This window comes from Toxotes jaculatrix, chromosome 23 (genome assembly GCF_017976425.1).
Source record: "Toxotes jaculatrix isolate fToxJac2 chromosome 23, fToxJac2.pri, whole genome shotgun sequence".
NCBI classification, from domain to species: Eukaryota; Metazoa; Chordata; class Actinopteri; family Toxotidae; genus Toxotes; species Toxotes jaculatrix.
The window spans coordinates 6,189,130-6,216,159 of NC_054416.1; the positions used below are offsets into that span (position 1 = coordinate 6,189,130).

Genomic DNA, 27,030 nt, shown 5'->3' on the forward strand with positions numbered 1-27,030 from the left:
TTTTACAATATCGGGGTGGTCCTGAAACTTCTCCTCGAACTAAGACGAACACAAGACAAAATTTTTTAAACCAAACATTTTTTTTAAAAATCACTACATTAAAACAATAAAAATAAAATAGAGAAATTACACTGAATCATATAAATATATATAAATATAGCAAACAAACAAAGTGGGGGGTTAGGCTATATAATATAATCTGTCATCTGTTCACAAATTCTTATGGTATTATTGCATGAGTGATTTAAAGTCTCAAATAATTTTCATAAGCTGAAAACAATGAACCTGTAAATATAAAATATTTCTGCTATTGTTACAATCTTACATAAAAGGGCTACTTCAAACTATTACAGGAATTTTCACTTGTGTGTTTGTGTGCAAAATTGTGTGTAAAGGCATAAACAAACAGCAAAACCGACAGCAGAAAACTGGTAAGTTAAGTCTGTTGACAGTGTGGGGGATGTTTCCTTGACACACACGGTCAGTGGTCTTTACTAAAATATTTAACCTGTCCTTAGCGCAGGCCACTGTCCCACCCTGCCTGAAGTCCTCAACCATCATCCCATCAGCAGCTCAAATTACTTCCAGCCAGTGGCTCTCACTCCAGTCATTACAAAGTGTTTTGAGAAACTGATAAGAAGTCATATTATTCAAAGACTTCCACCCACATTCAATATGCAATGCAATATAATTTAGTACCACATGTGCAGTATGTCTTTTATACAGTCTGAGCCAAAGCATGTCGATAACCTATACCCTAATACTGACTTCTTTCTGAATCCCATCCTAAAATAATTAAGCCTGAACAGTATGTAAGTATCAAATTTATTCTCAAATACACAAACAAAGGTGTCAATATGAAATCAAACAATGTGACGCTGTCAATGTCATTCTTTTTGAAATGTTGACTCTTCATTTAGCACCTTAATATTTGGGTTACACATGATTTATATAGTCACTCATACAAAAATGAAATAGGTGAATAATGCGAGTCAGTAACATAAAAATAAGCATGGGGATCTGGGGCATTTGGATCACAGTAACTTCAGATATACACTGCATGTAATCAAAAAGTACCGCTTTCAGTATCTTATTGTTACCAACTAGTACCATTAAGCCTCTACAGTCCCATACGAAAAACCATGGTACTCCTCACAAAAAGAGTTCATTTGACAACTAGGCCTAGACAGTGATTACTAAACACAAGTTCACCTGACATATTTGGACCTATTTTCTTTTCACATTAGAGCTTGCTGTTCTGTATTATTGCATTTACATAGGAGTAGTAGATATATACAGAAAAGTTCATTGTCAAACAATGCTGGAACAACATGAGTTATTTTACGTACTTGGAGTGTGAAAATGTCTCTAAAAAGGCAAAGAGTAAGGCACTTGATATACTCCTGTGCCGCCAACGACTCTGGCATGATGATCCAGATATATGTACAGGATTGTATCCTTTTCAAGTACACAGTGTACCTGGCACCCTCTAGTGTTAAACTGTGGTCTGTGCGCTTCCTGGATGGGCAGCTCTGAGACAAATGGCTGGTCTGAGAAGGTGCTTCACCTCCTAAAATATATATTTCTCTTTTGAGACTTGTAAAAGTGCTGAGCAGCTCTGACAGGAACTCAAAAATTTTACAGCGTTTGCTTTTTGAGAAAAACCAAACATGCTCAGATAAGAAAACTGGTCTTAGTGGATTTTGGCTTGTAAAAAACGAGTGTTATTTAATCATTTTGAAAGAGTGAAACTAGACTTTGCAGGCACATCTAGTCAGACCATATCACACCTTAATTATTTTTTCATTTAGTCATATTTTCTTTGTCAATGTTAAACCCTGTTCTCACCAAATTTGTAACAAGTGCCCTCAATCCAATAGGCACTCAACAAGCTACCGCCAGATCCTCGTCAAAACAAGTGGGAACCGTACACTAACTTCACATGAATGGTCACTCAACACCAAGACTGAAAAACTACATGACGTCCACAAAGAACTCGCTGGGGTTGCCCATGGCCAGATGGAACGACTGACGCGATGCAGTCAGCTCTGGCGGTACAGAGCCCAGGTCACGGGTGGGCGGGGCACCAGGAGGTCCACCTGGAGTGGAGGAAGGGGGCGGAGGTAAAGCCGGGTGCATGGGGGCTGTGGGCAGCTGCTGCGTGTGAGGAAGAGCGTGAGCGGCTGCCATGGCCGGGTGTGGGTGCTGGGGCACCATCATCACCATCATGGGGTTGTAAGGCAGGATACCTGGCGGGTAGGGAGACATGTGGGGAGGCTGGGGCATGCGGTGATGATGTGAGCGCTGGGAGGAGGCGTGGCTGTGCTCGCTGGGGGCAGCAGAACCGTGGCCACGCCGCAGGCTGCTGCGGGTGGAGTATTCTGATTCGCTGCCGCTGCCGGAGCGCGAGTCAGCCCCGCCACCTTCTCCGCCCCCTCCGGAGGGGGATTTCTCCCCTCCACCCACGGTGCTGCCGGGACCTTTACTGCTGCGGCGTCGCTCACCCTCGCTTCTCGTCGACCCACTGCTTCGGCTCCCTGGGGTCAGAAAGAAAATGCTTTTTAGACTGTTTCCCTACTTTGTGGTCAGAAGTGATATTAAACATGATATATCCAAAACAACCAAGATGGTCCTTTAATGATAAACTAAACCAGTCAGTCCTTTCAGATTTGCATGAGTCTCAGCAGGGTGACATCTGATCCTCGACTGAACTCACCTTCACTGTGCTGGCTGCCGGTGCTGCCGGGGGCGTAGCTGTAGCTGGTGAGCTCGTGGTACGGAGGCGGCTGGCTGGGGTAGGGATGTGAAGGGTAGGGCTGATAGGGGAAGGTGTGCATCATGGGCCACGGGGAGGCCCCAGGGAGTGGCAGGGGGGCCAAAGTGTCCTGGTCTGAGGCCCCGCTGGAGCCATCATTGTCATTCAGGGACAGATTGGCCATGTCTGGGTGGGAGACAAGAAAATTATAAGACTCATCACACATCTTTATCATCTTTGTTTTCACATCATGTTTCCTCATTAACATGAATATATTTATCTTTTGCATGCATTAGAAACCAGTTAAGTCAGACTGAACCAAAGAAAATCATCAAGAACAGACACGTCGTGGAAATTAAACCTGTAACAGCTGCTGCAGCTTGTGGACAATCTGTTCTTTTCTCCTGCTCATTTTCAAGAGTTCTTCAGCGATTCTAATTTTAGGGATGCCAAGACATTCAAGAAATCCTTCCATAACTGAAATATCACATGTTTGACCCCTGCAACCACCAGTGTGTCAACAAAAAGGCCTGTGTGCAAAATGTGATTAAGTATAACATTCAGTGGGCTGATCCAAGTCAGTCTTTGATGAGCATGTTTTCCAGTAACTCACAGTTCTCACAGTCGCTTAAGTCTCCAAATACGTAGTAGCACTGTTCGGAGAAGGTGATCTTGTTGACGGTGTGTCGAATGAAGCCGGCCTTTAGCAGGTTGCTGGCATACTTCCTGGCTTCACGGCGGTCCTGGAACCCCTCGATGTGGTGGAACAGCCACTCGACTACGTCCGAGCCTGGCGGTGGATGCAGAGACGATGAAGATGAACTACAGGAAAACTTTATTCATACTAAAGGAAAAGTTTTGCAGCAAAGATGCTCAGTATACATAATAAAATAAAGTTTAAAAAACCGACTGAAGCACAACTTCCTAAAGCTGTTTTGATGTCACAAATAGGAGATTATTTCTATATCTGTGGTTCCTGGGATACTTTATTCTGTGACAATAAAGCATCAGAGTAAGTAGTGTAACCAACATCTTCATGGAGAATTTGGCAGCATTACCATTAACTCTGCTGAAAAAGAGCTGATCACCTGTAATCTACTGAATTTTTACTATTTTAAGAATGAAAATTCAAGTTATTTATTTTCAAAAAGCACAAAATGCACAAATGCAGTTTATGGAATTACTCCTTGTGATTCTGTTGCAGGTGATTCCAATTTAACAGATGTTTTCAGTCAAACAGGCACTCACATCAGTACTTTAGGGTTTTTTTTCCCCTCCCACAAGTCACACGGTTTTAATTCTGTGAACATAATGCCTTCCCTGTAAAATCCTGCAAGGCACAGACAGTTCATGTAACTAAAGTCCTCGTTTTTTGCCTTGTTTCTACTCTCTTTTTTTTTGCCTTACCAAGGAAAGCGTTGGGGATGGTGATTTTAAGCCACATGCGGTCCCTGACCTCCAGACCAGACTCTGGAGAGGCCATGGCCTTGGCAACTGATGCCATGTCTGAGTGTAGTGATAAATTGAACTCGTCAAAACCTGGAGACAGAGACGGAGGAGCACTTTAGGAAATCAGAAGAGGAAGAAGTGCAGACACGCAAGGATAAATGAAAGAATGATTGAGAGAAGAAATCAGAACTGGGACAAAGCAAGAAGGCAAGGAGTGGAACTTTGAAGAGCAGATCAAAGGCTGGAAAGCAGTAGACATCATTTATCACATCATTTATCAAATCACGTAACGACAGCGGAGGCAAAGGGAGAAAGACAGATGTGAAAGATGATTCCAGTGCCAATGTCATTACCAGAGAAAGATAAACGGAAACTGTAACAGGAAAAAGATCCTTTACAATAATGAACATCATTCAGGCCGTGTATATTGACAGACTGACAAAGAAACAAGGTTCAGAGGTGGATATAGTTTTATGAGAAGATTGTGTGGATATGAAAGAGCTGAGAACAAAGAGGAAAAAGAGGAGAGGTCAGTTACAGCACACAGAAAATGAGAAGAATATGGAAAGAGGTTCTCACGTTCAGTCTCAGTGACGGAGGAGGAGGAGGTGATGGTGCTGAGGGAGGAGCTGCCTGGGTATGGAGGGTAAGCTCCAGTCATAGCCACAGAGTGGCTGACCCATGCTGCAGGGTCGATGGGTCGGATCGGTTCATCTACACAGGCAGAAAAGAGATTAGGAAACTTTTACTGACCCTGACACCAGCAACAGAAAAGCTGGTTGTCAGTGGGTGTGAGGCAGTCTGGTACTCACTGCGAGGCAGAGTGAAGTAGCCCTGAGGAGAAGGATCCCAGCACTTAGCCACTGTGAGGATGATGGGCCTGACAAACACAAGAAAAATAAGAATTTATCATAATTAAAAACCTGTTTACAATACGTTTCTCTAAAAACTGGGGTATGATAATCCTCAAAATGAGAAAGTAGCAACTGACCCTGGCTTGTGTACGATCTCCCTCAGTACCCGCACTGCATCGTCATTACTCATGTTCTCAAAGTTGATGTCGTTCACCTTGGAAAGTATCAAAGCACAAGAAACAGATTTTACTCAGATGCACAAGCACCAGCTTCATGTTGTTGTGTTTAAAAACAGACGTGTCATTAATGCTGCTTTTTTTTTTGTGGAGAACTGTTCTAACTTAAAAAGTGTTTATACATCTCAGTACATCAAAAGGAATTAAGCACAACTGCACAACTGAACCAGCATTAAGCTGTTTATAAACTGGGAAAGATTCTAAAATGAGCCTCACAATGTCTCAAAAACAAAAAAGTTACACCAGTATCGGAAAGAAAAATAAAACACTCCTTTTACGCCCTGCTCACCTGCAGCAGCATGTCACCGGGTTCTATGCGTCCATCCGCTGCCACAGCTCCTCCCTTCATGATGGAGCCAATGTAGATGCCCCCATCACCCCTTTCATTGCTCTGACCAACAATGCTAATGCCCAAGAAGTTGTACTTCTCTGTATTGTCGAGAAATCAGAATAGTGTTAACACTACATACACATTTGTCATACAAAAAAGTGTAGTGCAATACTTGACTTGTAGGTCTACGCTGTCGTACTGATTTCATTTGGTAAAGCAATGTATTTAATATTCTCCAAAACTTCCCAGAAATACTGAGGTTCAAAGACAAGAATAGATCAGGAGTTTACTGACCCATGTTCAGAGTGACGGTGATGATGTTCAAGGACATTGTGGAGTCTGTCACACTGCTGAAGGAGGAGGCCTGGAGTTGGAAACCACAAGAATGCGCTTAGAGATTTTCTTACAAATTCACTGACATAAAGATTTTCTCAGAGCAATCTATTCAGATGATTACCCATTATAAATTATTAACAGTGAAGAACCGCAGAGGGCAACCATACAAACACATAAGGAATTAGGGAAAAAAAAAACATGGGAAAATGTAAAACACAGAGGAGAACACCAAGAAGAGTGAAGGGGTCTGTACATACCCTTTCCAGACGTGGAGGGCGCTGTTTCCGGCGTCGACGGTGTCGTTTCAGAAGCCTGGAGGCTGTGCTCTGTTCTGTTGCACTACTGAACCTGGAAGTCCAAAGGTCAACAAGATGTGAAAGGTCACACATAAACTTTTTATAGGTTTGTCTCTGTCTCTTCGCTCGTGTCTGAAGTCCTCCAAGCTAACACGGAAGCTAGAGCTTATGGATTCTTGAGTAAAAAATTTTTTGTTCCACTTTTGTTAATCAAACTCAAAAAGATAAAAAATAAAGTAAGAAAATATACTGAAAAACCCAAAATGGCAGGTAGAGAATTCAACTTGGAGACAAAAATAGTCAACAGTCCAGTCCAGAAGCACTCAGAGGGAGACATTTTAATCCAACTATTATATTTACTATGGTAGCTGGGCAAAGTAAATACAGTAAACTTCTCTAGAAAAATATAAAACGTAATGATAACTAACTAAAAAGTTCCTCTCTTTCATCATTCTCTCACCTGCTCATGGTGTCGTCGTCCTCAGAGTCACAGAAGCTGGTCGTTTCCAGCTCGCTGCTCATCACGGTACTGGAGCTCTCATATCCTGCCAGGTGGCGCTCCAGGCGACTCTGGCCATTCATACGAGGCCCTGGGAGACCGCAGAAAAAGCCCGAAAGACAAGAAGGAGGATACTCAGCATGAAATTTCGTGTTTGCTCAAGTCAGAGTTAACATTTTGTTTCGTATAGATCACAAACATTCCTCATTTCTCAGCATTCCTTGATTATATCACAATCTATTCACTGTTTGGATGCTGGGTGCATGCCAGATCTTGATGGCACACCGTCCTAAAGGAGCTTTTTTTTTCCTTCCCATCAGCACTGTGATCTTGTGTTTCTCACCGTGTTGCTCCATGCTCTCTCTGTGACGAGGCCTCTCTCTCCTGAAAGAAACTACAGACTCTGTTTCAGTCTGGTCGTCCAAAGTCTCCACGCTGCCTGTGGCGTTCGGACTGTGAAAGAAGAAGCAGGAGCATAGTTGGAATTAGAGCACAACATCTGATTTAACTGTTTTACTGCAACAATTTTGCCAAACTGATAAACACTGTACACCATTTATCATTGCAGAAGCAGACATCTTGTTTTTTGTTTTTTTTTAAGTCCCCACATTTTTCTCAGTTGTTAAAATCTGGTGCCTACATTACCCACAGTGCAACTTTACCTCCAACAGTTCAATCAGCAATACAGGTGTGTTATGCTAGTAGGGGCCAGTATAGCCTCGAGATGCTAGCCTCAATCCAGTGAAGAGCAGGCGACAGACGCCTGCTGAATTCACTTCTTTCTAACTCCACACCCCCATTTTATTTTTCATTTTCAAGCTCGTCGACTTCAGCTCCAGCCGAAATTGAGGAGACCCCACAGTGTGAAGAATTACATTTAATTTTCCAGCATGAGCAATGGTGTTGATCCAGCTCCAAATACAGCATGGAAAGAAATAACTAACGTGGTTAATTCTCAATCGCCTGCAAACCGCACGTTTAGCGAAGTTAAAAAGAAATTGTTTAATTTGAAATTGGATTCAAAAACCATCAGGCCACCGTCCTGAAGCCAAAGGAGAAAGACAGGACGAGGTCCAAACATAAGAAATGAACGAGTGCACTCCATTTGACCCCTAAACCGAACATGACGAGCTCCAGACAACTTACTTCTAAGGAACTAAGAGCTATGGTAGGACGTTATTAAAATTATAGATGCTTAGTTTGTTTTGGACACTACAGCCCCTGTTAAAATTACAGTAATGGTTTCCTCATATGTTAGCAGGACAACATGGATGCTACAGACAGCAGTAAAGGATGAAGAAAAGATTAAAAGACAGTTATTTTATTCTAAAAATGTCTCTCTTTAAAGCTGCCATAATCACCATTTTTATATCAATAATGGGTCAAATGACTTTCTGTAATGTGAAAGGAGTTGCTCTAAGTGACAAACCCACAGAGAGTTATTGAATTATCATCCGACTCAGCTTTATGGAGCTTTTCAGCTCATTACTTTGGTTGGAACAACCTGCAGCTTTACTGTTTTGGTTCAGTCTCACTCCTCTCATCAGTGTCACTTTACATTTCTGATATTTTGTTCTTCTTTATGTAGTTAAGATTTAAAAACCAGGAAAAGATAACATGGTTAAACTATGTGTAAGAACATTCTGAGATGAGATTGTTCTGTGTATTGAAAGAACTGGTTCCTGAGCTACTCATGTTAATAAAAAGGGCGGCCCCCAGCTAAGATCAGGTTCTAATGAGCTGTAGTGTTCCTGCTATTCTTGTTGGAACCCGATACTGGGAGTGTATGAGATATTCAGGAAGAGATACAGTATTTACATTACAGCTATGGGAGAACCACAAATGTATGTTAAGTTTTAAAGTACAGTTGAAATATGCAGGTTGTGATAAGGTTTTTGTCCTTGTGGTGCCCTGCTCCAGGTAAATATACAGAACAGGAATGTGCTTTGCTTACTGAAAGGAGGGCGGTCTGGAGTCCCCGATGCCCCCTGTCCTCTCTGCAGGTGGGGGTGGAAGGGGCGGAGGAGGGGGCGAAGGCTGGGTAGTCGTTTCCACAGGAGGAACCACTGCCACTGGAGGCTCTGCTGCTGGAGTGTCTGAAGATACCAACTGAAAGAGAAGGCAAAAAGAAAGAGACTGAGAGCCAAAAAGAGAGGAAAGCATCCAAGGTAAAGGGTTAAAAAAAAAAAAAAAAAAACAAGTGGTACAAACTGAGAGAGTGCAATGAGAAGAAAGGGTGAGAAAATGAGAGGAATAAAAGGAGGAGTAGGAAGGAGGCTGAGGGTACAGGGAGGGAAAACGGGTAAGATGTCAATTACTTTGACACACAAACACTGTACTCTTTTCAGTTGGACGTCTCAAGGGCATACTGAAACGCTATCCTACACTTAACCTGTCTCTCCTCATTATACAACAAAAGTGCCCACAAACGTGCACATACACACACAGACACACACACACAAGGAAACACACATCAACAATTAGGGTGAATGTCATACAGCATCCATTACAACTTACACAGAAAGGGAGTAAAATGCAGTTAAGACAAGGTGAACAAAAAATGTGAGCTAAAATAGAAAGAAAACTGTTGTATGTTTGTATGTAGGCTGGAAATATTCAAAATCTGTGCATTTTAACACCAAATCGCTGCAGAGCACACGGAAATGGCTGTAAATCCACTGTTCACTCCACAGCTTTGGGAAGTTTGGTGCATTCAGTGAGTTCAAATAAACAAGTTTAACATTCCCGTCAAAACAATTCCACCAAATGGAGTCAATCAGCCTCGAAAGACTGACGTTCAGCCTCTTTACTGAGTCACTCCCCGCTGCTCCCTCCCCACTAATGGATGTGTGACTATGAAACACTCGTCTTCTGGGATCCTTCCATCCATCTTGGCCTGCAGATCACATATCAGTCCCTCTGGTCTCGCAGCTTTGTTCCCCTCTCTTTTAATGCCTTCCCTCGTTCTTATGCACTTAACAGATGCTTTGGCCTCAACCCTGCTTATCTGGGCCAAGTCCCCCATGTTTTGTCTGCATTCAAATGTAACCTGCTGGGTGGGGTACAGCAACCGGGCCTTCAAATGGAGAAATGGAAAGTGTAAAAACTGTACCTGGCAACTTACTGTACTGTAAGTGGTAACAAGCTGTGCTGCTCGCAGCTCACAGGCTTGAATATCGATTAACGCAATGAGAGAAACATTTGACTTCCACGTGATTTGTTCAGCAAACTGAAAGATTTCATTTGACTCCACATGCTGAATCTTCAAATACTCATTGTAACATGCAGATCTATCTGTTCTAGTTCTTAGATACATACACACATAGGGTGCAATGTGCACTCTGTCAATAATTTCTGGGGTAACACTTATTGCAATTCAATACAACAGCTCTGCCTTAAATTCCACGTATACAGACTTTATAGTTCATAAACGTTTTAGCTGGCATTGTCAGAAATGTGTAAATTGTGTGTAGTTGTGTGGTACTACACTGGATAGTAGTTGTACTGGACTTTTTGGCAGCACAGTTATATTCATTAAATTGCACAGGTGAACCTAATAAACGCCACTGAGTACATTTTGTCTTTCCAATTATTTTACTTCATTTAAGGATTCTAATTTAAGAAATATCACAGCTGGCTGCCTGAAAAAAAAACAGCAATAACCAAAAACTGGAATAAAAAGGAATCTCCAAGGACATAGAACTGGAAATAACTGTGATGAGGAAAACTTTCTGCTAAAATGGCAGAAATGGCTCATGATTCACTGCACACAACAAGGACAGTATCATCTGTTCCTCGATAAATGTAAGAATAATACACAGCAAATACTCTGATTATAAGGCTAAGAAACACGTACACCACTGAGGATAAAATAATAAAAAGATATGAACAGATAATTAGACTACATTCAAGAAAATTCTTCTAAGTACTAAAACTAAATAAGGGCATGACAACAGATTTAATGAATACTGAGATGAACATTTTTATAGTCTCTCCCGAACTTACAGTGCAAGGTATTGTCTATATAGTGACTCAGACTGCGGCTAAAGCTCCAAGAATATTTTCCTCATATTTTCTCTGGTCTCCTTCCTCCTGTTTAACCTGGCTGGACAGTTAGTCTGTTTCAAGCTTCTCACTCTTTCCAAAAGATTATTCCCCAAAATCTTATTTTTTTTAGCAAAGCAAGTATAAGTCCCAGCTACTGCTACTGCTACAAAGAGTGTGGTGTTGCGATGTGATACACAATAATGCAAATTTAAGCACTGAAATCTTTTATTACTCCATTTTATTGCTGCTCGTTAGACTAGATCGTTAGTCTGAGGGAGGTCTGGGGGAATGCACAGGAAAAGGAAAAGTGGTTTCTGAAAACAGCCTCTGGCTGATAACGTTGGCTGACTTTTGAGATAAAAACCGAGTCTTGACATTTTCAGACAAACCTCGGTGGGAAATTGGTGAAATGATGAGATTTATGAATTTAGAACAATGGTCACCAGTGAAATTTGGACAGCAGCAGGTTTATTATTGCTTACCCATGACACCACTCTGCCGTTGAAACATGGCAACTTGGCACTATCATCGGAAATCTCTTCTTTCACCACCCTGGAAAATGAAGAGACAGAGAGAGGTTTAGGAGGTATAAATTGTTCTGCCCTCATAATATTATGGCATGGTATGTGGTATCTGGATGGTAGAGTGGAGGGGAGGAATGAGGGAGGAAAAACTATACCAAGGCTTTAGTCTTGTCATAATGGAAAAAAACTGAAACTGCTGGGAATTAAACGGTTTACATTACTGACACATTACATAGAAATTATTAGGCTGTGACAACAACACGGCTGAACTGAATCAAAGACCAGGCTTATTTGCCATATTCCTTTAACATGTGGTGCCAGGTGTTTTATGGATCAGTCTGTGGCTAACACAATTGACGATAGTGGCTCTGGCTGAGCAGCACTTCAGCTTACATCATATTTAACACAACAGCTGAAAAGACTTGAAGCTTTTGTATACATTAGGAAAGAAAGTGTGTAACTGAATCCACCATGGACAATAAGGACAAATCCTTTTTCAAAACACATGTGGCTTTACATCACAATATCAATTTACATCATAATATGGTACATTTACTCAAAATCAATTGAGAAAATATTTATAGAATTGTGTTTTTGTTAAATCTGGTAAATTAAATACCTAAAAAAATTAAAGTACTTTATCACATTTGATGCAAAATTCATATAAAAGGCCAATGATGGTATGAAGCAGTTCTGCTCATTGATCTGAAACTTTGTCCACAATAACCCTATAAATCTGGCAATGCACAGTATGACAAAATTTCTAACAGCTGACAGATGTATATTGTGTCATGGCATATCATGTTGCTGTCGACCCCAGCTGCTGGCTTTTCAACAGTTCTACACAATTTCCTTTCTTTTTTTGTGTTGAGGAAATTCGCTTTTTTGGCTTAAAGGTATTTTATTCCTCTTGACATCAATAAAATCAAACATTCACTCCTTCAGAATCCACTCGTAAATAAAGCAAATTATATCACTGGGATTATACACTAATATTATTATCAAAATACCACCCAAGCCTGAAGCCATGACTAAGCAGATGTCAAAAAAAAAAAAAGGAAAGAATGAAACTTATTTGCTTCCTCCAGAAAGTGAGAGACGATGGAATTGCTTCTGACACAGTGATGATCTTAACACACACAGTTACTGCTTTTGTGTCTCCGTGCAAATTACACAACCTGGTCACTAAACAGCCATGCAAATCCAATACACATACCGACAGTAACCTCTCGGAAACCGCCACTGCCAGACTCTTCACATGGCTTAAAGGCAACACATCTGCCTGGCTCTTCCTCCCTCCTCCGAACTGTTACTCCATGTTTGTCAGAAAGACAAACATTCGGCTTCGGCTGTGTAATTTCCCCCCAGCAGAGTGCCGCTACATTATTACAGTAGTTTGCCGGGACAGGGGCTGGGCACAAGTGCCACAGAGAGGACACTTGACTGCTCGAAACCCCTTCAAAAGTTTTCTTTTTCCAGACTTGTCTGCCAATGTGCCTCCTCTTATGTGTGTGAGACTTGGTCAGGCTCCACTGGTCTTTCGTAAGCAGCAGCTGAGAGCTGGTTTTGTGGGTGAGTGTTAGCATACGGCCAGATTGTTGTGGGCACTGGTGGGGAGCTGTTGCAGGAAGCCTTAGTGTTTTCAGAGCTGTGTGTATGGCTACTGAATGTTGGTTAACAAACAAATATTTCCTTCATCTCATTTATTTAACTTTTCCACCTCACATTCTGCGAGAAACTGCATCTAGACGGCAGATGAACAGATGCAACATTCTTCTCCTGAGAGTGTAATTGTCTTCATTCCTTGGCCTTCCAAACAAACAAATGACCACAGTCTGCTTATTGCACACACACTCTAAAATACCTTGAATAATGAACAAACAGCCCTGAAATATGAGTCCTGTTGTATTTACTAAAACCTGAAGTATTTCACCCCCACTTCCTTTTTTCCCAGTCCCTTGCTACCATTAAATTCCTTACACCCAACACAGCATCTCTTTTCTAACAATTAATCTTACTAAAACAGCCTCACGAATTCCCTTACCAGCACATGAACACAACAGAATATCCAATAACTGTGAGCGAACACCACCCCACGCTTTCTCCCCTTCCTTCTCCCTGTGGACAGCCCCAGAAACCCAGCAAATGGCCTCCGTCCAGCCCCAGGTTCCCAGCACCAGCCCTGGCCTGTCCTGCTCCATGGATCTCCCCCACTGCCACACACACAGCGCTGGTCGACAGCTGGCCTCGTACCAGGGCAAATGAAAACACACACTATTACACACTCCTCTCCTGGGTCGGAGAGAGGGGGGAAAAACATCCCTGCTTTGATTGGACAGCTGACTCAGAGCTATGTTTGAAATTTTTCATCTGAACTCAGTTGGAGATATTCAGATGAGAGTGTGCGATGCCAGGCTGTGCAATTTAAACTTAAGAACTGGGATTTTTTTGTGCCATATTTTCTATTGAAAGACTTTCCTTGCTCTGTGGACAGAGATTGGCGTGGGTGGCTCTTTTGAGCTGAGGACATTTTGCCTTTTAAAAAACACGAACATTGTGTGCTCACTTTCAAGCATAGAGGGTCTAGATGTAATAACATCCTACCCAGTTACACAGGGACAAGCTCCTAATTTGACAGCTAACTTGGAAATTACCCTGGTGATTGCAGAAAGGCTAGACAAGTTAAAATAACTGAGACTATTAGACTGTCTGTAACAACTGCAGATAATCACATCACAATTATTAGGTGTACACACAGCTGTCGGGTTATTAAGTATACCTAGCAACTAATGCAGTCTAATATCACAACCCTGCAGTAAATCCTATGTTCATGTTGTTGACACTCTATTGGAGAGGTGCTGATTCAGGTTTACAGATTTGTGGTGCTGCAGAACTGTATTGCATTGCGTTGCAATGTGTTTCCGTTATTTAATATGCCCTCATTAATATAAATGGGGTAGGCATCAGCTATCCATTGAAAGTGAAACAACTCGTCGATTAATCACAGTCAAACCACAAAAGTCTATTCCGCAATTTTTACGTTATTAAGCAGTTACAGAAGACAAATGCTCTACTTACTTCATTTACATGGGAAATTTGATAAAAGGTTTACTCTGTAATACTCCATGTAGGCTACAGAGATATCCTCTTTTGTGCTACAAAGGATTACTTTCACTATCTTGATGATAGTGAGTGATACAGTGAATAACTGAGTCTGTAATCTGCCAAAAATATAGCAGAAGACAAACACGCATTCCCAGGGCCAAAGGTGATGTTGTATCATTACTTATTAGTTTGACCAAGCATCATCTGTGATGATGCAGCTCAGCTCTTTTGTGAAGCTGCAGTTTTATTTGATAAAAAACTAAAATGATCAAAATGGTAAAAAAAAAAAAAAAGTGAATTTATCATCTCAATAACCCAAAGCCAGGCGTCAAGTACTTTTAAAAGGCACTTACCACAGATTGTCTCAAACAAAAATCTCTACAAGTCAGTTATTGATGTTGCTGCTATTAATATTCAAATCATCTGCATCCACGGGGCAGCTCTAGCTGGCAGCTCGGACAAGGCCTAATGAAAAGGCATCACATCCATTTCATCTCGGTGCTGGAGTTGATATTGCAGCTCCCCTTGGCACAGGCTGTGTCGGTGCCATCCAAAGAGGAAAAGAGGCAAATAGCCCAGCCTTAATGCTCATCCAAGACTACAATGCATTTAACAGAAGCCCTAAGGGTCTCACTGGGTGAATAAACCACAAACATGCATTCTTCTGCAGGAAAATGCACAGCAGCCACACACACAAAAAAAGATTAATTGATAGAGGAGAGGAGACAGCTCTTTCTGGAGGAGTGGGTTGAGAGAAAGGGGAGAGGACGGGAGGAAGCCAGGGAATGAAAGGATGGCTGGCAGGCCAAAGTGTTAAAGAGGGGAGACAAAACCCTGGCTTCAGTCCCGAAAGAAAGAAAAGGCGAGGATTTCACAAGATGATGGACTGAAGGAGGGAGGGAGGGATGAGGATTAGGGTAAAGAAAAGCAGCAGGGACAGGGAATGCCTCCCATTGTAATGATGATGTTTTCTGAGAAATGTCCCAGCCTACATACCCTTAGTATTTATAGAACCACTTGGATATTCATCCGCAGTGATTATAACTTTTCGGTTTCTGATTAGGGATGTGTCAACTGGCTTCATTCAAGTTCATTCTGTCTGTACCATAAATTATTCCCTGTGACAAATATACGACAGCCGGTCACAAGATAGGATTGCGTGACTTTTTGACACGCAAACACGCATGCATTTCATTAAAGTTTTTTTTTTTTTTGCAAATTAACCAAGCATTGTTAGTGTTATCTTAGGCTAAGTGAGCGCTCTTCCTCTGAGAAAATAATAGCACGTTAAAGGATTGTTTTCCAACTTTTGCCAGGCTTATCTTGCATGAGGTGTTTACTAAATATTAAGTGTTTACTAAACGTGTATCAGGTTTTATCACCCCTCATTTTGCATGCAAACCACACAGCTGTTCTCTGCTAAAGGAAGAAAAAATCCCTGCAGCTCACCCGAAGTCCTGGTCCATAGACTTGAAGAAGAATTTGTAGTTTGGCTTGTTCAAGACCTGTTTAAAATCCAGCAAAGTGATATTTTCGGCAGCAATGGGTATCTTCACCAAATACGGCGTCTCCTCTTCGTCGATATGATAAATTATTTTGGTTTCCGCCATCTCTGCGGTTGTTTTTTTTCACTCCCCAAGCTGGAAGTTACCACAAGAAACACACAGTAAGAGGCGAGGTAGCGTTAACTTTGTTGGGTAGTTAGCTAGCGGCGGAGCTAGCTAGGTGGCTAACGAGACGGCAGAGGTGAAACGATGATGGCCACTGAGATTTTCGGTCCGAGCCAGAGGACGTAAAGCGTTAAAAACCCTGCTCAAAAGCTCGCTCTCCGACTTCACAAAACTAAAAACTCGCATTCCCCCTGTTACCGGAGGCGGAAAAAAAAACGACGGACACGCTACATTCACACGACCTAACTACCTAACAACTTTTCCCCCAACAAAAACATACAGGGGAGGGGGTCTAAAAACTTTTCTCCACTTTATGCGAGCCAACGCGGCGTGTGACGTAAACACGCACCCCCCTTTCTTTTTACGTACTCTCCCGGCCAGGCGCCCGAGCCCCCAACATTTATATTATGACTGAGAAAAGCAAGTATTGAAAATAACTTGTATTTGTGCTATGTTGTACACGAATAATTAATCCGTCAACATTAACAAGTATAAAAAAAGATCCACACAACCCAATACAGAAAAAGTATTCACACACGCACATAGAGAAAGAGGGAGAGAGGAAAACACATTAACCTTACTATCATTTCGCAGTTACACTATTAAATTCCACCATTAAAGCTAAAAAATTATTTAATCTGGCCCATTGCAACATCTCAGCCAGATTCATCATCATAGCCAAAAGCTGTTATTCACATAAAACACCATTGTTTTGAATGAGAACCTCAGAAGGTAATTCAATTTCTTATCCACTAAACAGTTTCTAGGATAAGGAAATTAAATTCCCTGTCACAGATATAAAAACAAATAGGCACTCTCTCTTTCCCTCTCTTTCTCTCACACACACTATTTACCTTACCTTTCCCAGTTTCCTGTGATTGTCTAAATATACACACCTGACACAGTTCAAATGAGTTCTATAAGCCAGCTTTATTCACTTTATTCATTAGCAGTACAGTTATCAGCTGTGTAGCAATGTTATCAAACAGTGACAGGGAAAAAACTGCAAACAACATGGACGTGAATGATAAATGGCAACACCTCAGAGAAAAGAGGCACATGATAAGGTTTTAAAACTAATAAATATTACAGGGTGAGAGTTCAGTCCATCCATTTCCAAATAAACCACTAGAGGGAACTCTTCATCAGTTTATTATTAAAGAAAGAGCAACAAATATGCAGAGGGCCTACAGTGAGTGAGGTTTGGTTTATACCATGGTGGTAGTTGAAAAAAAATAGAATTTGAGTCGGTCTCATAACTTCATGGTGAAAAACCACAGTGGTCAAAAATACATTCATAAAAATATTACTGAAAAACAATTTGTATGTCATGTGCTCTAAAATTTCATTTGTCAGCCTGTTTTTGTTTTTTTTTGGGGTTTTTTTTTTGTTTGTTTTTTTTTACAATGTTTTCCTGTAGACTTCATATCAAGAACTATATCTGCTACAAAAAGGCTCCTGTCTCCTATTAATTTTTCCTGTTCAGGAAATGTGGCCCAAACACCACCCCGACCACACAGGTGATCACAAACAGAACCCAGAAGATGACAGCTAGCAGCTGCACACAGAACAGCGTCTTCTTGCTCTGCTGTATGACTTCCTCTTCACCCACCAGGCCTGGCGCTGTGCCGTACGGTCTGTCTGGGTGCATCTGCTGCACCCGCAGGCTGACAGTGGGCAGGATGATGTAGCGGGTGTCCCTGCTGTCTCCCTCCAAGGAGAGTACCACTCTCTGGGTGACCGTGGCAAGGCGGGTGGCCGTGGTCACAGGCAGGCGGAAAGCCATGGGGGGCAGCCTGGCCAGGATGCGGGAGTTGCAGGGTAAAGAGAGGGCATCCCCAGTTTCTAGGGGGGTGAGGTGGCGGCACAGGGGGCAGGGAATGGCTGGTGGGCTACGGGTGTCAGGGGGCTCGCTTGGGCAGAGTTGGATCTTCTGGAGGCACTCAGTGCAAAAAACATGGAGGCACTCCAGCATCCGTGGGCATTTGTTGTACTGGTCGTACTCCTGGTAGCAGATGGGACACTCCACATCCATGGGCTCCCCAAGGGCGGGTGCCGCCACAGCTGGGTCCCCCTGCTGGGGAGCTGGGACAACATCCCCTGTCATGGTGGGAGGGAGGATGAGTGGAGTTGGCTTGGGAATTCAGTGACAGCAAGATGCAAGTTGTAGATTAATCTTTAATAGAAGATGGTAAAATCTGTAAAGAGAAAACAACTTCAAGGTCACTTCAAGAATACTTCTGTGAGACTTAAGAGTACACCAGAAGCGTATGTGGCATTTAAACACCAGCATCTGCTCCCCCAAGGATGCTGCTTTGTTTCATCTAAGTTTTATGAACAGATTCCACAGCCCATGAGTCATAGCATTCATCCATTTAACCACTCAGACATCCACCATCTAACCATTTCCCCCCGACATACTCACAATCACCCCTGCTCCATGTAGTGTGTGCTGGCATGCACGACACTCAGAGGATGTCCAGGAAGTTGAGAAACAAAAAGAAAAAAAAACAGCTGTGAAAGGAAGCAATAAGTCACCATCCCAATATTTTCAGTTTGTGTGCATGTGTGTGTCTCTACATTTCTCGATTTAGATTTGTTTTTCATCATTTAGTGAGAGAGCATGAGTTTGTTAGCATAATATAACACTAAGGAAACTTTGAATTAACACAAGAGAAACAGGGCCCAGGCATATTGAATGACTAAACTGCTGAGCCAGACTTCCCAATAAGTATGTGTGAGGGTCAAGTAAAGGTTTAGTTAAAGGAATAGTTCCACATTTTGTTATGTTCTTTCTTATTTCTTAAGTATGCCAAATTAAACAATAAAATAAGTTATTTGTCCAGAATATCCATAAGCATTTTCTGACTTGATGCACTTAACAGCAAGACAGAATAACATTTCAGTTTCAAAAATAAAACCGTTTTATAACATAAGGAGACTATTGCAGTGTCTCTCTATTTCCAGCTTTGCATTGGGTGGACAAGAGAATCACTAGGGCTGCTACAGGGCGTTGTCACTGATCATAAACATATGCTTTGGGGCATTTGCCAAAATGACTGATGCTATCATTTTTCCTGGGAGGACAGTCTGGAAAACTGATTCCATTCTCATATCTGTTAATTAACATGATATCTCAGTTGTTAATATAAAAAAACCAAAGTGACAAAACAAGTTTTAGTTTTTGGTAGGTAGCTTTCTTGTGTCTTTGGGCAGAGCCGGGCTAGCTGTTTTCCACTCTTTTCAGTCTTCATGCTAAGCTAAGCTAATTGGCTGCTGGCCACTTAGCTTAGCTTAGCATCATTCTGAAAGGACAGCTGTGACAGCGGCATCAGTTATCCCACTCTCTTAGCAAGGAAGCAGAAGAGTGTATTTCACAAAATGACTATTTCTGTAAGTTATACAGTCCTCTGATCTGATCCACTTACACTGCTCTATATTTTCACTTAGCACACGACCCACATTTGAATGTCTGTATGCTATATAAAAACTATAATTCATCATACAAAGCATTAGCTTTTGCTTTACTGAGACTTTTTTTGTCCCTGCTGGTTGCTCACATGGGACAACTACAAGGCAAACCATGGTACCTCACGGGGGGATTGTTGCTTAGCAGAAGGGGTCTCCTTTGAATTGGTGCATGGCAACACATAGTCTGAAACCTTTTCTTGCAATCAGAGCTAAAGTAGCTGTAAAAACATGGTTTACTGCAACAATAAGCATTTTGTTTCGCTAAAAACAAACCAAAAAAAAAACCCAGCATATCATATCCAATAACAAAAAAAGCTGTGAAAGAGAAATGCTGAAGCCAGCACTGAATACTTGCTTTGAATAAATGAACCCTCTTTTATCCATGTCAGCCACCAGTTTCAGCAAGATTATACAAGAGAAACTGGCAGTGCTCCATCATTAAACATTAAGATGCAGATAAGAGACCCACTTACCGACCGCACAAACCCCTTTGATCAGAGCACACTTTGATGCCAACCTCCGACCCCCGTGCTTCCGCTCACACAGTTCATACTTCTTCACATGTTGGTACAGATCTCATCCTGGCGGAGTGCCTTCCTCCCTCTTCTGTCTGAACATTAACCACTTAAATTTCTATCTTTAATATTCTGTGGCTACGTGTCTAAGCTTGGCTCACTGGCAACCTCCTGTTTTCGCTCTGTCTCACCTGATTTTGCTCGCCCTCGTCTCACTGTCTTGTTTCCCATGAGGCCTCTGTGGTTGGCTAAGCAGTAATTAAACCCTTGGTAATGTTAAGGTAACCAGGACACACAAGACAGAAAATGACAGATTAGAGTCTTTCAGTTCCAGCATTTCTTACTCTGCTTATGCATTATGTTATTATGCTTCCTCACTGTCAACATGTTGGGGCTTTAAAATGGCAAAATGTGGAGGAGGGTATAATTATTAATAATTTTCTTTGTATGAAATTAAGTTTCTTTACTGATAATATAAAAATATGTTTTACAGACTGAAAATGATCAGTACTGCATTTTTCATGTGAGAAAAAAATAGTAAAAGTAAATAAGTTGCGGGGGCAGAACAGAAAAGAATACGAGTGTGTTCAGAGCAGGAAAACTGTTCCTCTCAAGTGTAAACACGTACATTTATTACTGGCAGATAAAGTTACACGAGTCATGGCCTGTGGCTCAGTGTCTGTTGCACTCTGATTGAATGATTTTCTTGTAACCAGAAAGGGTTGTGCAAATTTCCTGGATGATTACGCTGCAGTTTTCAGTGTTAGCATGTGTTACATTGTCAGACTGACTAAAGTGTTAAAACATAGGCTAATGTGACTTTCCTTCTGAGATTCAAATTAATTAAGATTAATGGGATACTTTTTTGTTTTTCTTAGATTGTGGAAAATCGACATTCTGGAGAAACAAGGTTTTCACAGGACAGCAACTACATTACCTGATGGACGTGGACTTGCCATATAGAAAAAGCACAGACTTTACTAATAATATTACAGATGGCTCTATTCTATTTACGTGCCCCAGTAAGCCATGACAGCATGACAGTCAGTAGCATGCACAGTACCAGGAATCTGAACTGAAGCAGTTAAATGGAGGTCATTCATTTTCTTATTCACACATGGATTTGTGCAAAAAGAGCCTGAAGGAAGAGACACAACTCAAAGAAACTTCCCCCGTATAATTAAGGGTTAGAAAAACAATCTGCCTGTTTGCTGATTTTTACTTGAACTTTTACTTTAGTTTTATAAAAATGTGTGACTCATCACTGATTACTGGCAATGTAATAGCCTTAAGGCCTTAATGCTTATGGGAAACCTATCTTACTGCACTACCTTTCTCTATCAGTGATGTAAACATGTTGTGAGGGGGTGTGTCACCTTCCATGACACACAGAGTTTGCGAACAGTACCGTAAATTTAATTCATCTCAGCTCTGAAACAAAACATTTCACTAAATATGCAAAGACTGAATGAATGAATAAGTCATCATTAAGAAAAATATCTTGTTGTTACTAAAAGAATAGCTTTATGGCATTTATTTAAAAAAAACAAACCACATAAACCTGACCTTGCTAAAGAGTGAAGTAAATCATTTCTTGAAGGTTTTACTGAAACTGTGCACATATTTTTTTGGAAGACACTTCTTTTAACTCTAATTCAGCCTGAAAAGTTGTGTTTTGCATGACCAAACACCCCCTGAAGAAGAAGGAGGAAAAAGCGGGAAGGCCCAGAAAACATTAACAAAAGAGAGAGAGAGAGTTTTTGATTGCCGTCCAAGGTTGCTGCGGAAATACCATGAAAGGAGTTTGGGCTGGAACAATTGATAGGAGGAAGGTTGCTTGGGGATTACCATAGGAACTAAAGTGCTGACATCATGTCATAATACACAAACACACACCCTGTTACGTCAGGGTAGGGTAGGGGAGGGGAGGGGAGGGGAGGGGAGGTGAGACCTCTGAGATAAAGTCAAGTTAGATTAAATAGGGGTAATCTTAAGAAGGGAAAGCCTGATTGTGGCACCTCAAACATACATTTCTCAAACTTTAAATAAAACTTTTAGGAGGCTCTAAAAGTTTTATTCAAGAAAACACTCAGCTGGTCAGTGTCTTTCACCTGTGACCTCTGACTGTGATTTTGACCTTTGTTTATCAGGGTCACTGACTGAGGGATTGTGCATGTGTCAATGAATGATTCAGAAATTAAAACCAACACCAAGCCTAATATGTTAAATGTGTGTGTGTGTGTGTGTGTGTGTGTGTGTGTGTGTGTGTGTGTGTGTGTGTGTGTCTGTGTCTGTGTCTGTGTGTCTGTGTCACAGTCCCTTTGGTTTCATTGCATCACGTGTATTTTGAGCTCGGTGACTCAGAGGTTGTGTTTATTTGGTTCAATCCTGATACGTTTCTGGCAAATGATCAAACTTGTGAGTCCCTCCTCCTCATCCTACGCACACCCTCACACCCTGAGGTATAAGCCTGGACAGCTCACTTCTTCATTCACAAACGACCCACACCAGAAAGCGTGATGTATTCAGAGCTTGAGTGCGGAGTTTGTTACCGGACCTACAACGCGGGTCGGCGGTGTCCCCGGGAGCTCCACTGCAAACACAGCTTCTGTGAGAGCTGCCTCCTGGCTCTTTCCCGGCCCCTGGGGCACGATGAGGGACACCTGGGAGCCGACAGATTAATCGCCTGCCCGCTGTGCCGGCAAACCACAACCATCTCCAACGAAGAGAAGATGAGAGCCGAGCTCAGGGTGGACGAGTGCGTCCTGGAGCAGCTGTTGGCCGCGGGAGTCCTCGACCAGGAGGACGACGATGACCCGGAGGAGGCGGACGGTCAAGTTCAAGACGGCTGTGACGACGAGGAGGGAGCGACGCTTCCCGAGACCCCAGCCGAGGAGAGTGACTCCTCCGCGGTCTCCGGGGGTGGTAGGCTCCGGCGATCTTGGAAGAAAGTTTGGCGAAAGATTAGTGGGAAGAACTTACGGCAGAGCGACAGAGAAAGTAAGTAGACACCAGATTGTGGTTCATGAAAAAAGCTCATAACTAGTTTTACCACCTGTCATGTATTTGGCTGAAGAAATAATGTGGGAGTAATTATTTGGGGCACAGTATAAAGGAGTTCTCAACAGAACAGGATTTGTAAATACAGGCTTTTGTTTTTATATAAGGCTATAAAGTTAAAGATTTTTGTTTCAGATTGAGTTAATGTGTAAACCGTGCCACATTTCTTTAAAAAAAGCCTCCATGTTGCTGATTTCTTATTCTCAAAAGTGGCCGTAAAGTAGGCTAGAGCAAAATACAAGGAAAACAGAAAGTTTTATTTTAAAAGTAGTGAATACAACATTATTTCTAATGTGTCCTCTTTTCCTTCAGCAGACTGTATGACCAGCAGTGACTTGAGGAGCCTCGCCATGATGTCCTGCTACATGTTTTGAGCTGCCCACAGCTTCAGATACCCTGGATGATGTGATTTTGTATTTATTTCCAATGGCTCTCCTTCCCAACATGGATGAACTTGACTATGATTTATGGAGAGCCAAACATAATGACGAAACCTTGCTGGCAAGACACATGAACAAGATTATTTGTTAGCTTTTCAGCTTTCTTACCGCTTGTTTAACTGATGACGACTATGCAGCTGTTGTACTCAAATATGTGAAAAAAAGGAAAACTGCACAGCCCATTTCAGGGCTGTATTAATCCACAAATGTATTCAATATTTATTCTTTTAATGTATGTATTTATTTTTGGAATATTTGTTACATATTTAAGGAAAAATAAATGAGTTTTGGTCTCAAGTTCATTTTGAAGTTTTCTGTGGCTCCATGCTAAGTTTTGGTTGGGGAATTTGGGTGAGTCAGAGTCTTTGTTATTAAAACGAAAGACACTGGTCAGGCTTTGGCCTGTTTGCACAAAAGCACAGTGAGATTAGCACATTACATCACACCTAGGCCTGATCGAAAACAGACTGTAGAAAGTAGAAGTTAAGTTAGAGGCCAAAATTACCCTTGTATTCAAAGAAAACTTAGGGTAAAAACATAAAACTGGGGGAAAGGTATCAAATATTTAAAGAAACTATAAAATATTCAACATGAAATGGGATTAAATAGGAAAACTACCTTTGAAACTGCTCCCGGAAGTGGGTTATACCTGAAACCAGGTGCACAGCATTGGCTCCAATCAGAGCCAACCAGCAACAGAACAGCAAAGCTCGTCAGTGCCTCATTTGGTTGATGAGTAAAATACATGCATTGCCAACACTAGGGCAGATTATTCTGAGATCTTCTTTTGACAGTCATTCAAACCTGGGGAGAAGCTGTCCACCATGTCAGGCAACATTACTCTTTACTCAAGGTAAACACACATAATTATTCAAAGGGAAACAAGCATTGATTGACAGCATTAGTATTTTCATTAATTGCAACAATGCGCCTTTGAGTGTTTTTTTTTTTTCTTTGCAGAGCTGTTTTTGTCTTCCTGCTCGTCTTTGCATCTGTCATGACGTTTATCATGTGTTCAGATGCTGCAATAGGTGAGTGTAAACAGGTCGGACCAATTCCGCGGAGTCGGCAGTTTCAGTGAGCTGAGCTGTTGCTCATCTTCATGGCACTGAGAAATGTCACGTGGCATGTGTTGGCTCACTGGGTTAGATGAAGGCTGATAAGGTTGTTTCTATAAAAGTGCAACCGATTGTTTTAATGATAGCAGAACGGGGATTTTCTCTGGAATGCCTTTAACTGTGAAAGTTCATGTTTTCCCCTGGCAATGATACAAAAATGCAGGAACACAAGGATGTTAGTTATGGGAAAATAATAGCAACTTATGAGGGCAGATGTGTAAATCCATTTGATTTTAAGAAATAGTAAGTTATGGTTAAATATAACTAAAGAAATGTATAAAATGAAAGTATTATATCAAAGAGAGGTGTTAAATATAAGAACATTTCATTAAGCAACACAAGGGCAAAGATTTAAATTTGGACTTTAACCTCATACCAGACTTTTTCTTTTGATATCTTCACAGTACACAACACTGTTAAGTGATTTATTTGCTGGAATTAAAAGGAATAAAATGAAATTTCTTATTTCCTTTTTTTTTTTTTCACTTTTTTCACTTTTAGCCAATCCCATGACAACCCATACAGACAATGGAGGGAAACACAAAATCCTGAGATCACTGTTTTCTCCATATAGCCAACATCACCCCCCCGCTCCTGGTCTGCCGTCAACTGAAACTGGACTTCAAACTGGAACTAATACTGAAATTGAAATAGGCGGGAATTTTAGAGAAGCACTGTCAATCATTGACCATCAATCAAACCCTCTACAGTTTACAAACAGTAGCTTTAGTTACGGTCATAACACCCCAGGTAACAGACGATTCCGAGCAGGAATAACCAGAATGCAGGGAGGTTACGGTGCAGGTGGAGTGAGGCCAACAAGCAGTCTTTTCACCAGTCACTCTCAACATGGAGGACAGAGCTTTGAAAGGGCACAATCCAGATTAAATTACCACCCTCTTTCTCAAGAAGTAGCCCAGGCCGGAAATTCATACCCACTGATTGTTAGAAAATCATCTAAAAAAGAAGCTGGCAGTCCCTTTCAGTACAGCTCTAGTTTTTTGCAAGTCTGGGAGCCCAGAGGTGTTCAGAAAACCTACAAAGAAGCAAAAGTTCCTAGAAATTACCCTCCAAAGTTGGCTACAGACAAAACAGCTTGGCCATTACAGACTGCTGAATACTGGAGTACTTCACTGCCAACTCCAAGAGGGCATTACAGTGGATATAAAGAGACAAATGAGCTCTCTGCGGTCAGAGCTAGTGGGATTCAATCAAGCAAATTTTTCGGCTTTGCAAGTCAAGCTGCCTCTCATGCACCATCAATCAGCAAAGGTTCGGACACCTCTGTTATTAAACACAACCCTGGCCGGGAAAAAGTGGCATCATCCATCACAGATTTCTCCCAGGGGCTGAGGTCCAGCAGTGAGACATTAAGACACAAAAATGTGAAGTCGTATCTTTTCAAGGACTCCCAGCCTTCGTTTGAGACAGACAATACTGTAACAAGTGGTGGGCAAAAAGCTTCAAGCAGACTGAGCACAAATAAGCAAAGGTCCTCTGATGCACAAGTTTACAGCAGATTTCCTTCAAATTCGAAACAGTTACACAGTAAAGATCCAATCAAGGAAGATAATACCACTCCACTGTATCCTCACACCAGTGTGGCCCAGTATGGTGGACAGACACACAGTTTTACCAAATACCAACAAGTCTTCCCTAGCATTTATCCTCCCACTCAACTCTCCTCTCACCGTGTTTCAGGAAGACACAGCACCATGGAAAGCTTTATTCCTCTTCCTAATGCAGCTTCCCAGGATAACTATGTGACCAGTGAGAAATCTGTTGTAGGAAGCCGAGTTAATACAGCTACAAGCGAATCATTGTATGGTTACAAACCAGGGCAATCCGCAAAAAGCATCTATGGCATCAGGGGTTTTAAAAATCCTCTGTGGCCAGCAGTGAAGAAGCCATCTGTTCCCTCCTCCAGTGAAAGGACAAACTCTCAACAATACAGCTTTGACAAAGGAAAGGACTATAAGTTTAAAATTGCAAACGTACATCCCCCTTTGTCACCAAAATATAGTTTTGGCCAGAGGGGAGCATCTACTCTGACTACTACACCAGCAAAACTTGAGAGGACACCCAAACAATATTTGCCACCTTCTCCTGGCTCTTTAGATCTAATCCAATCCACAACTGTTTCTACTCCAAGACTGTTCACATCAGGTTTTATGGACGTCCACCCTCCGCTGCCTGAAAGTGATGCTGGCATGGACAGCAACCCACATCACAGACAGCTCAGAATCTACAAAAGAATCTATGGTCTCAAAGGATTTGGCACTCGACCACTTGAGGGAGCCAAAGCTTTAGTTAGCGAACCAGAC

The 27,030-nt window shown here is 41.8% G+C and overlaps 3 protein-coding genes across 4 annotated transcripts; 1 reads left to right on the forward strand and 2 right to left on the reverse strand.

The window, feature by feature from the left end:
* Window positions 1-811: 811 nt before the first annotated feature.
* dvl2 (dishevelled segment polarity protein 2) lies at window positions 812-16,398 on the reverse strand. Its single transcript, XM_041031461.1, has 15 exons — window positions 15,882-16,398; window positions 11,286-11,355; window positions 8,711-8,865; window positions 7,100-7,209; window positions 6,718-6,847; window positions 6,219-6,309; window positions 5,920-5,989; window positions 5,584-5,723; window positions 5,196-5,272; window positions 5,017-5,084; window positions 4,784-4,918; window positions 4,163-4,294; window positions 3,369-3,545; window positions 2,717-2,941; window positions 812-2,537 (listed from the first exon to the last, which is right to left on the reverse strand). The coding sequence occupies exons 1-15, from the start codon at window positions 16,040-16,042 to the stop codon at window positions 1,975-1,977; spliced, it is 2,304 nt and encodes a 767-aa protein (XP_040887395.1). The 5' UTR covers window positions 16,043-16,398; the 3' UTR covers window positions 812-1,974.
* A 1,172-nt stretch (window positions 16,399-17,570) lies between these two features.
* si:ch73-335l21.2 (RING finger domain-containing protein) lies at window positions 17,571-18,209 on the reverse strand. The gene has a single exon (XM_041031815.1). The coding sequence runs from the start codon at window positions 18,207-18,209 to the stop codon at window positions 17,571-17,573; it is 639 nt and encodes a 212-aa protein (XP_040887749.1).
* Window positions 18,210-22,547: 4,338 nt separating this feature from the next.
* Window positions 22,548-23,890, forward strand: si:ch73-335l21.4 (E3 ubiquitin-protein ligase-like). 2 transcript variants are annotated; one of them, XM_041030772.1, is made up of 2 exons: window positions 22,548-23,088; window positions 23,464-23,890. In XM_041030772.1, the coding sequence occupies exons 1-2, from the start codon at window positions 22,608-22,610 to the stop codon at window positions 23,520-23,522; spliced, it is 540 nt and encodes a 179-aa protein (XP_040886706.1). In that variant the 5' UTR covers window positions 22,548-22,607; the 3' UTR covers window positions 23,523-23,890. The 2 variants fall into 2 exon arrangements, with proteins under 2 accessions (XP_040886706.1, XP_040886705.1); XM_041030771.1 differs by having other exon boundaries at window positions 22,551-23,088; window positions 23,461-23,890.
* The last annotated feature ends 3,140 nt before the right edge of the window (window positions 23,891-27,030 follow it).

Coding starts and splice junctions, on each gene's coding strand:
- dvl2 (XM_041031461.1), bottom strand. CDS start 16,042: ATGGCGGAAACCAAAATAATTTATCATATCGACGAAGAGGAGACGCCG. Junction 5,724..5,919: donor CACCGTCACTCTGAACATGG/GTCAGTAAACTC, acceptor TCGACAATACAG/AGAAGTACAACTTCTTGGGC. Junction 5,085..5,195: donor GAGATCGTACACAAGCCAGG/GTCAGTTGCTAC, acceptor TGTGTTTGTCAG/GCCCATCATCCTCACAGTGG.
- si:ch73-335l21.2 (XM_041031815.1), bottom strand. CDS start 18,209: ATGACAGGGGATGTTGTCCCAGCTCCCCAGCAGGGGGACCCAGCTGTG.
- si:ch73-335l21.4 (XM_041030771.1), top strand. CDS start 22,608: ATGTATTCAGAGCTTGAGTGCGGAGTTTGTTACCGGACCTACAACGCG. Junction 23,089..23,460: donor ACGGCAGAGCGACAGAGAAA/GTAAGTAGACAC, acceptor CTTTTCCTTCAG/CAGACTGTATGACCAGCAGT.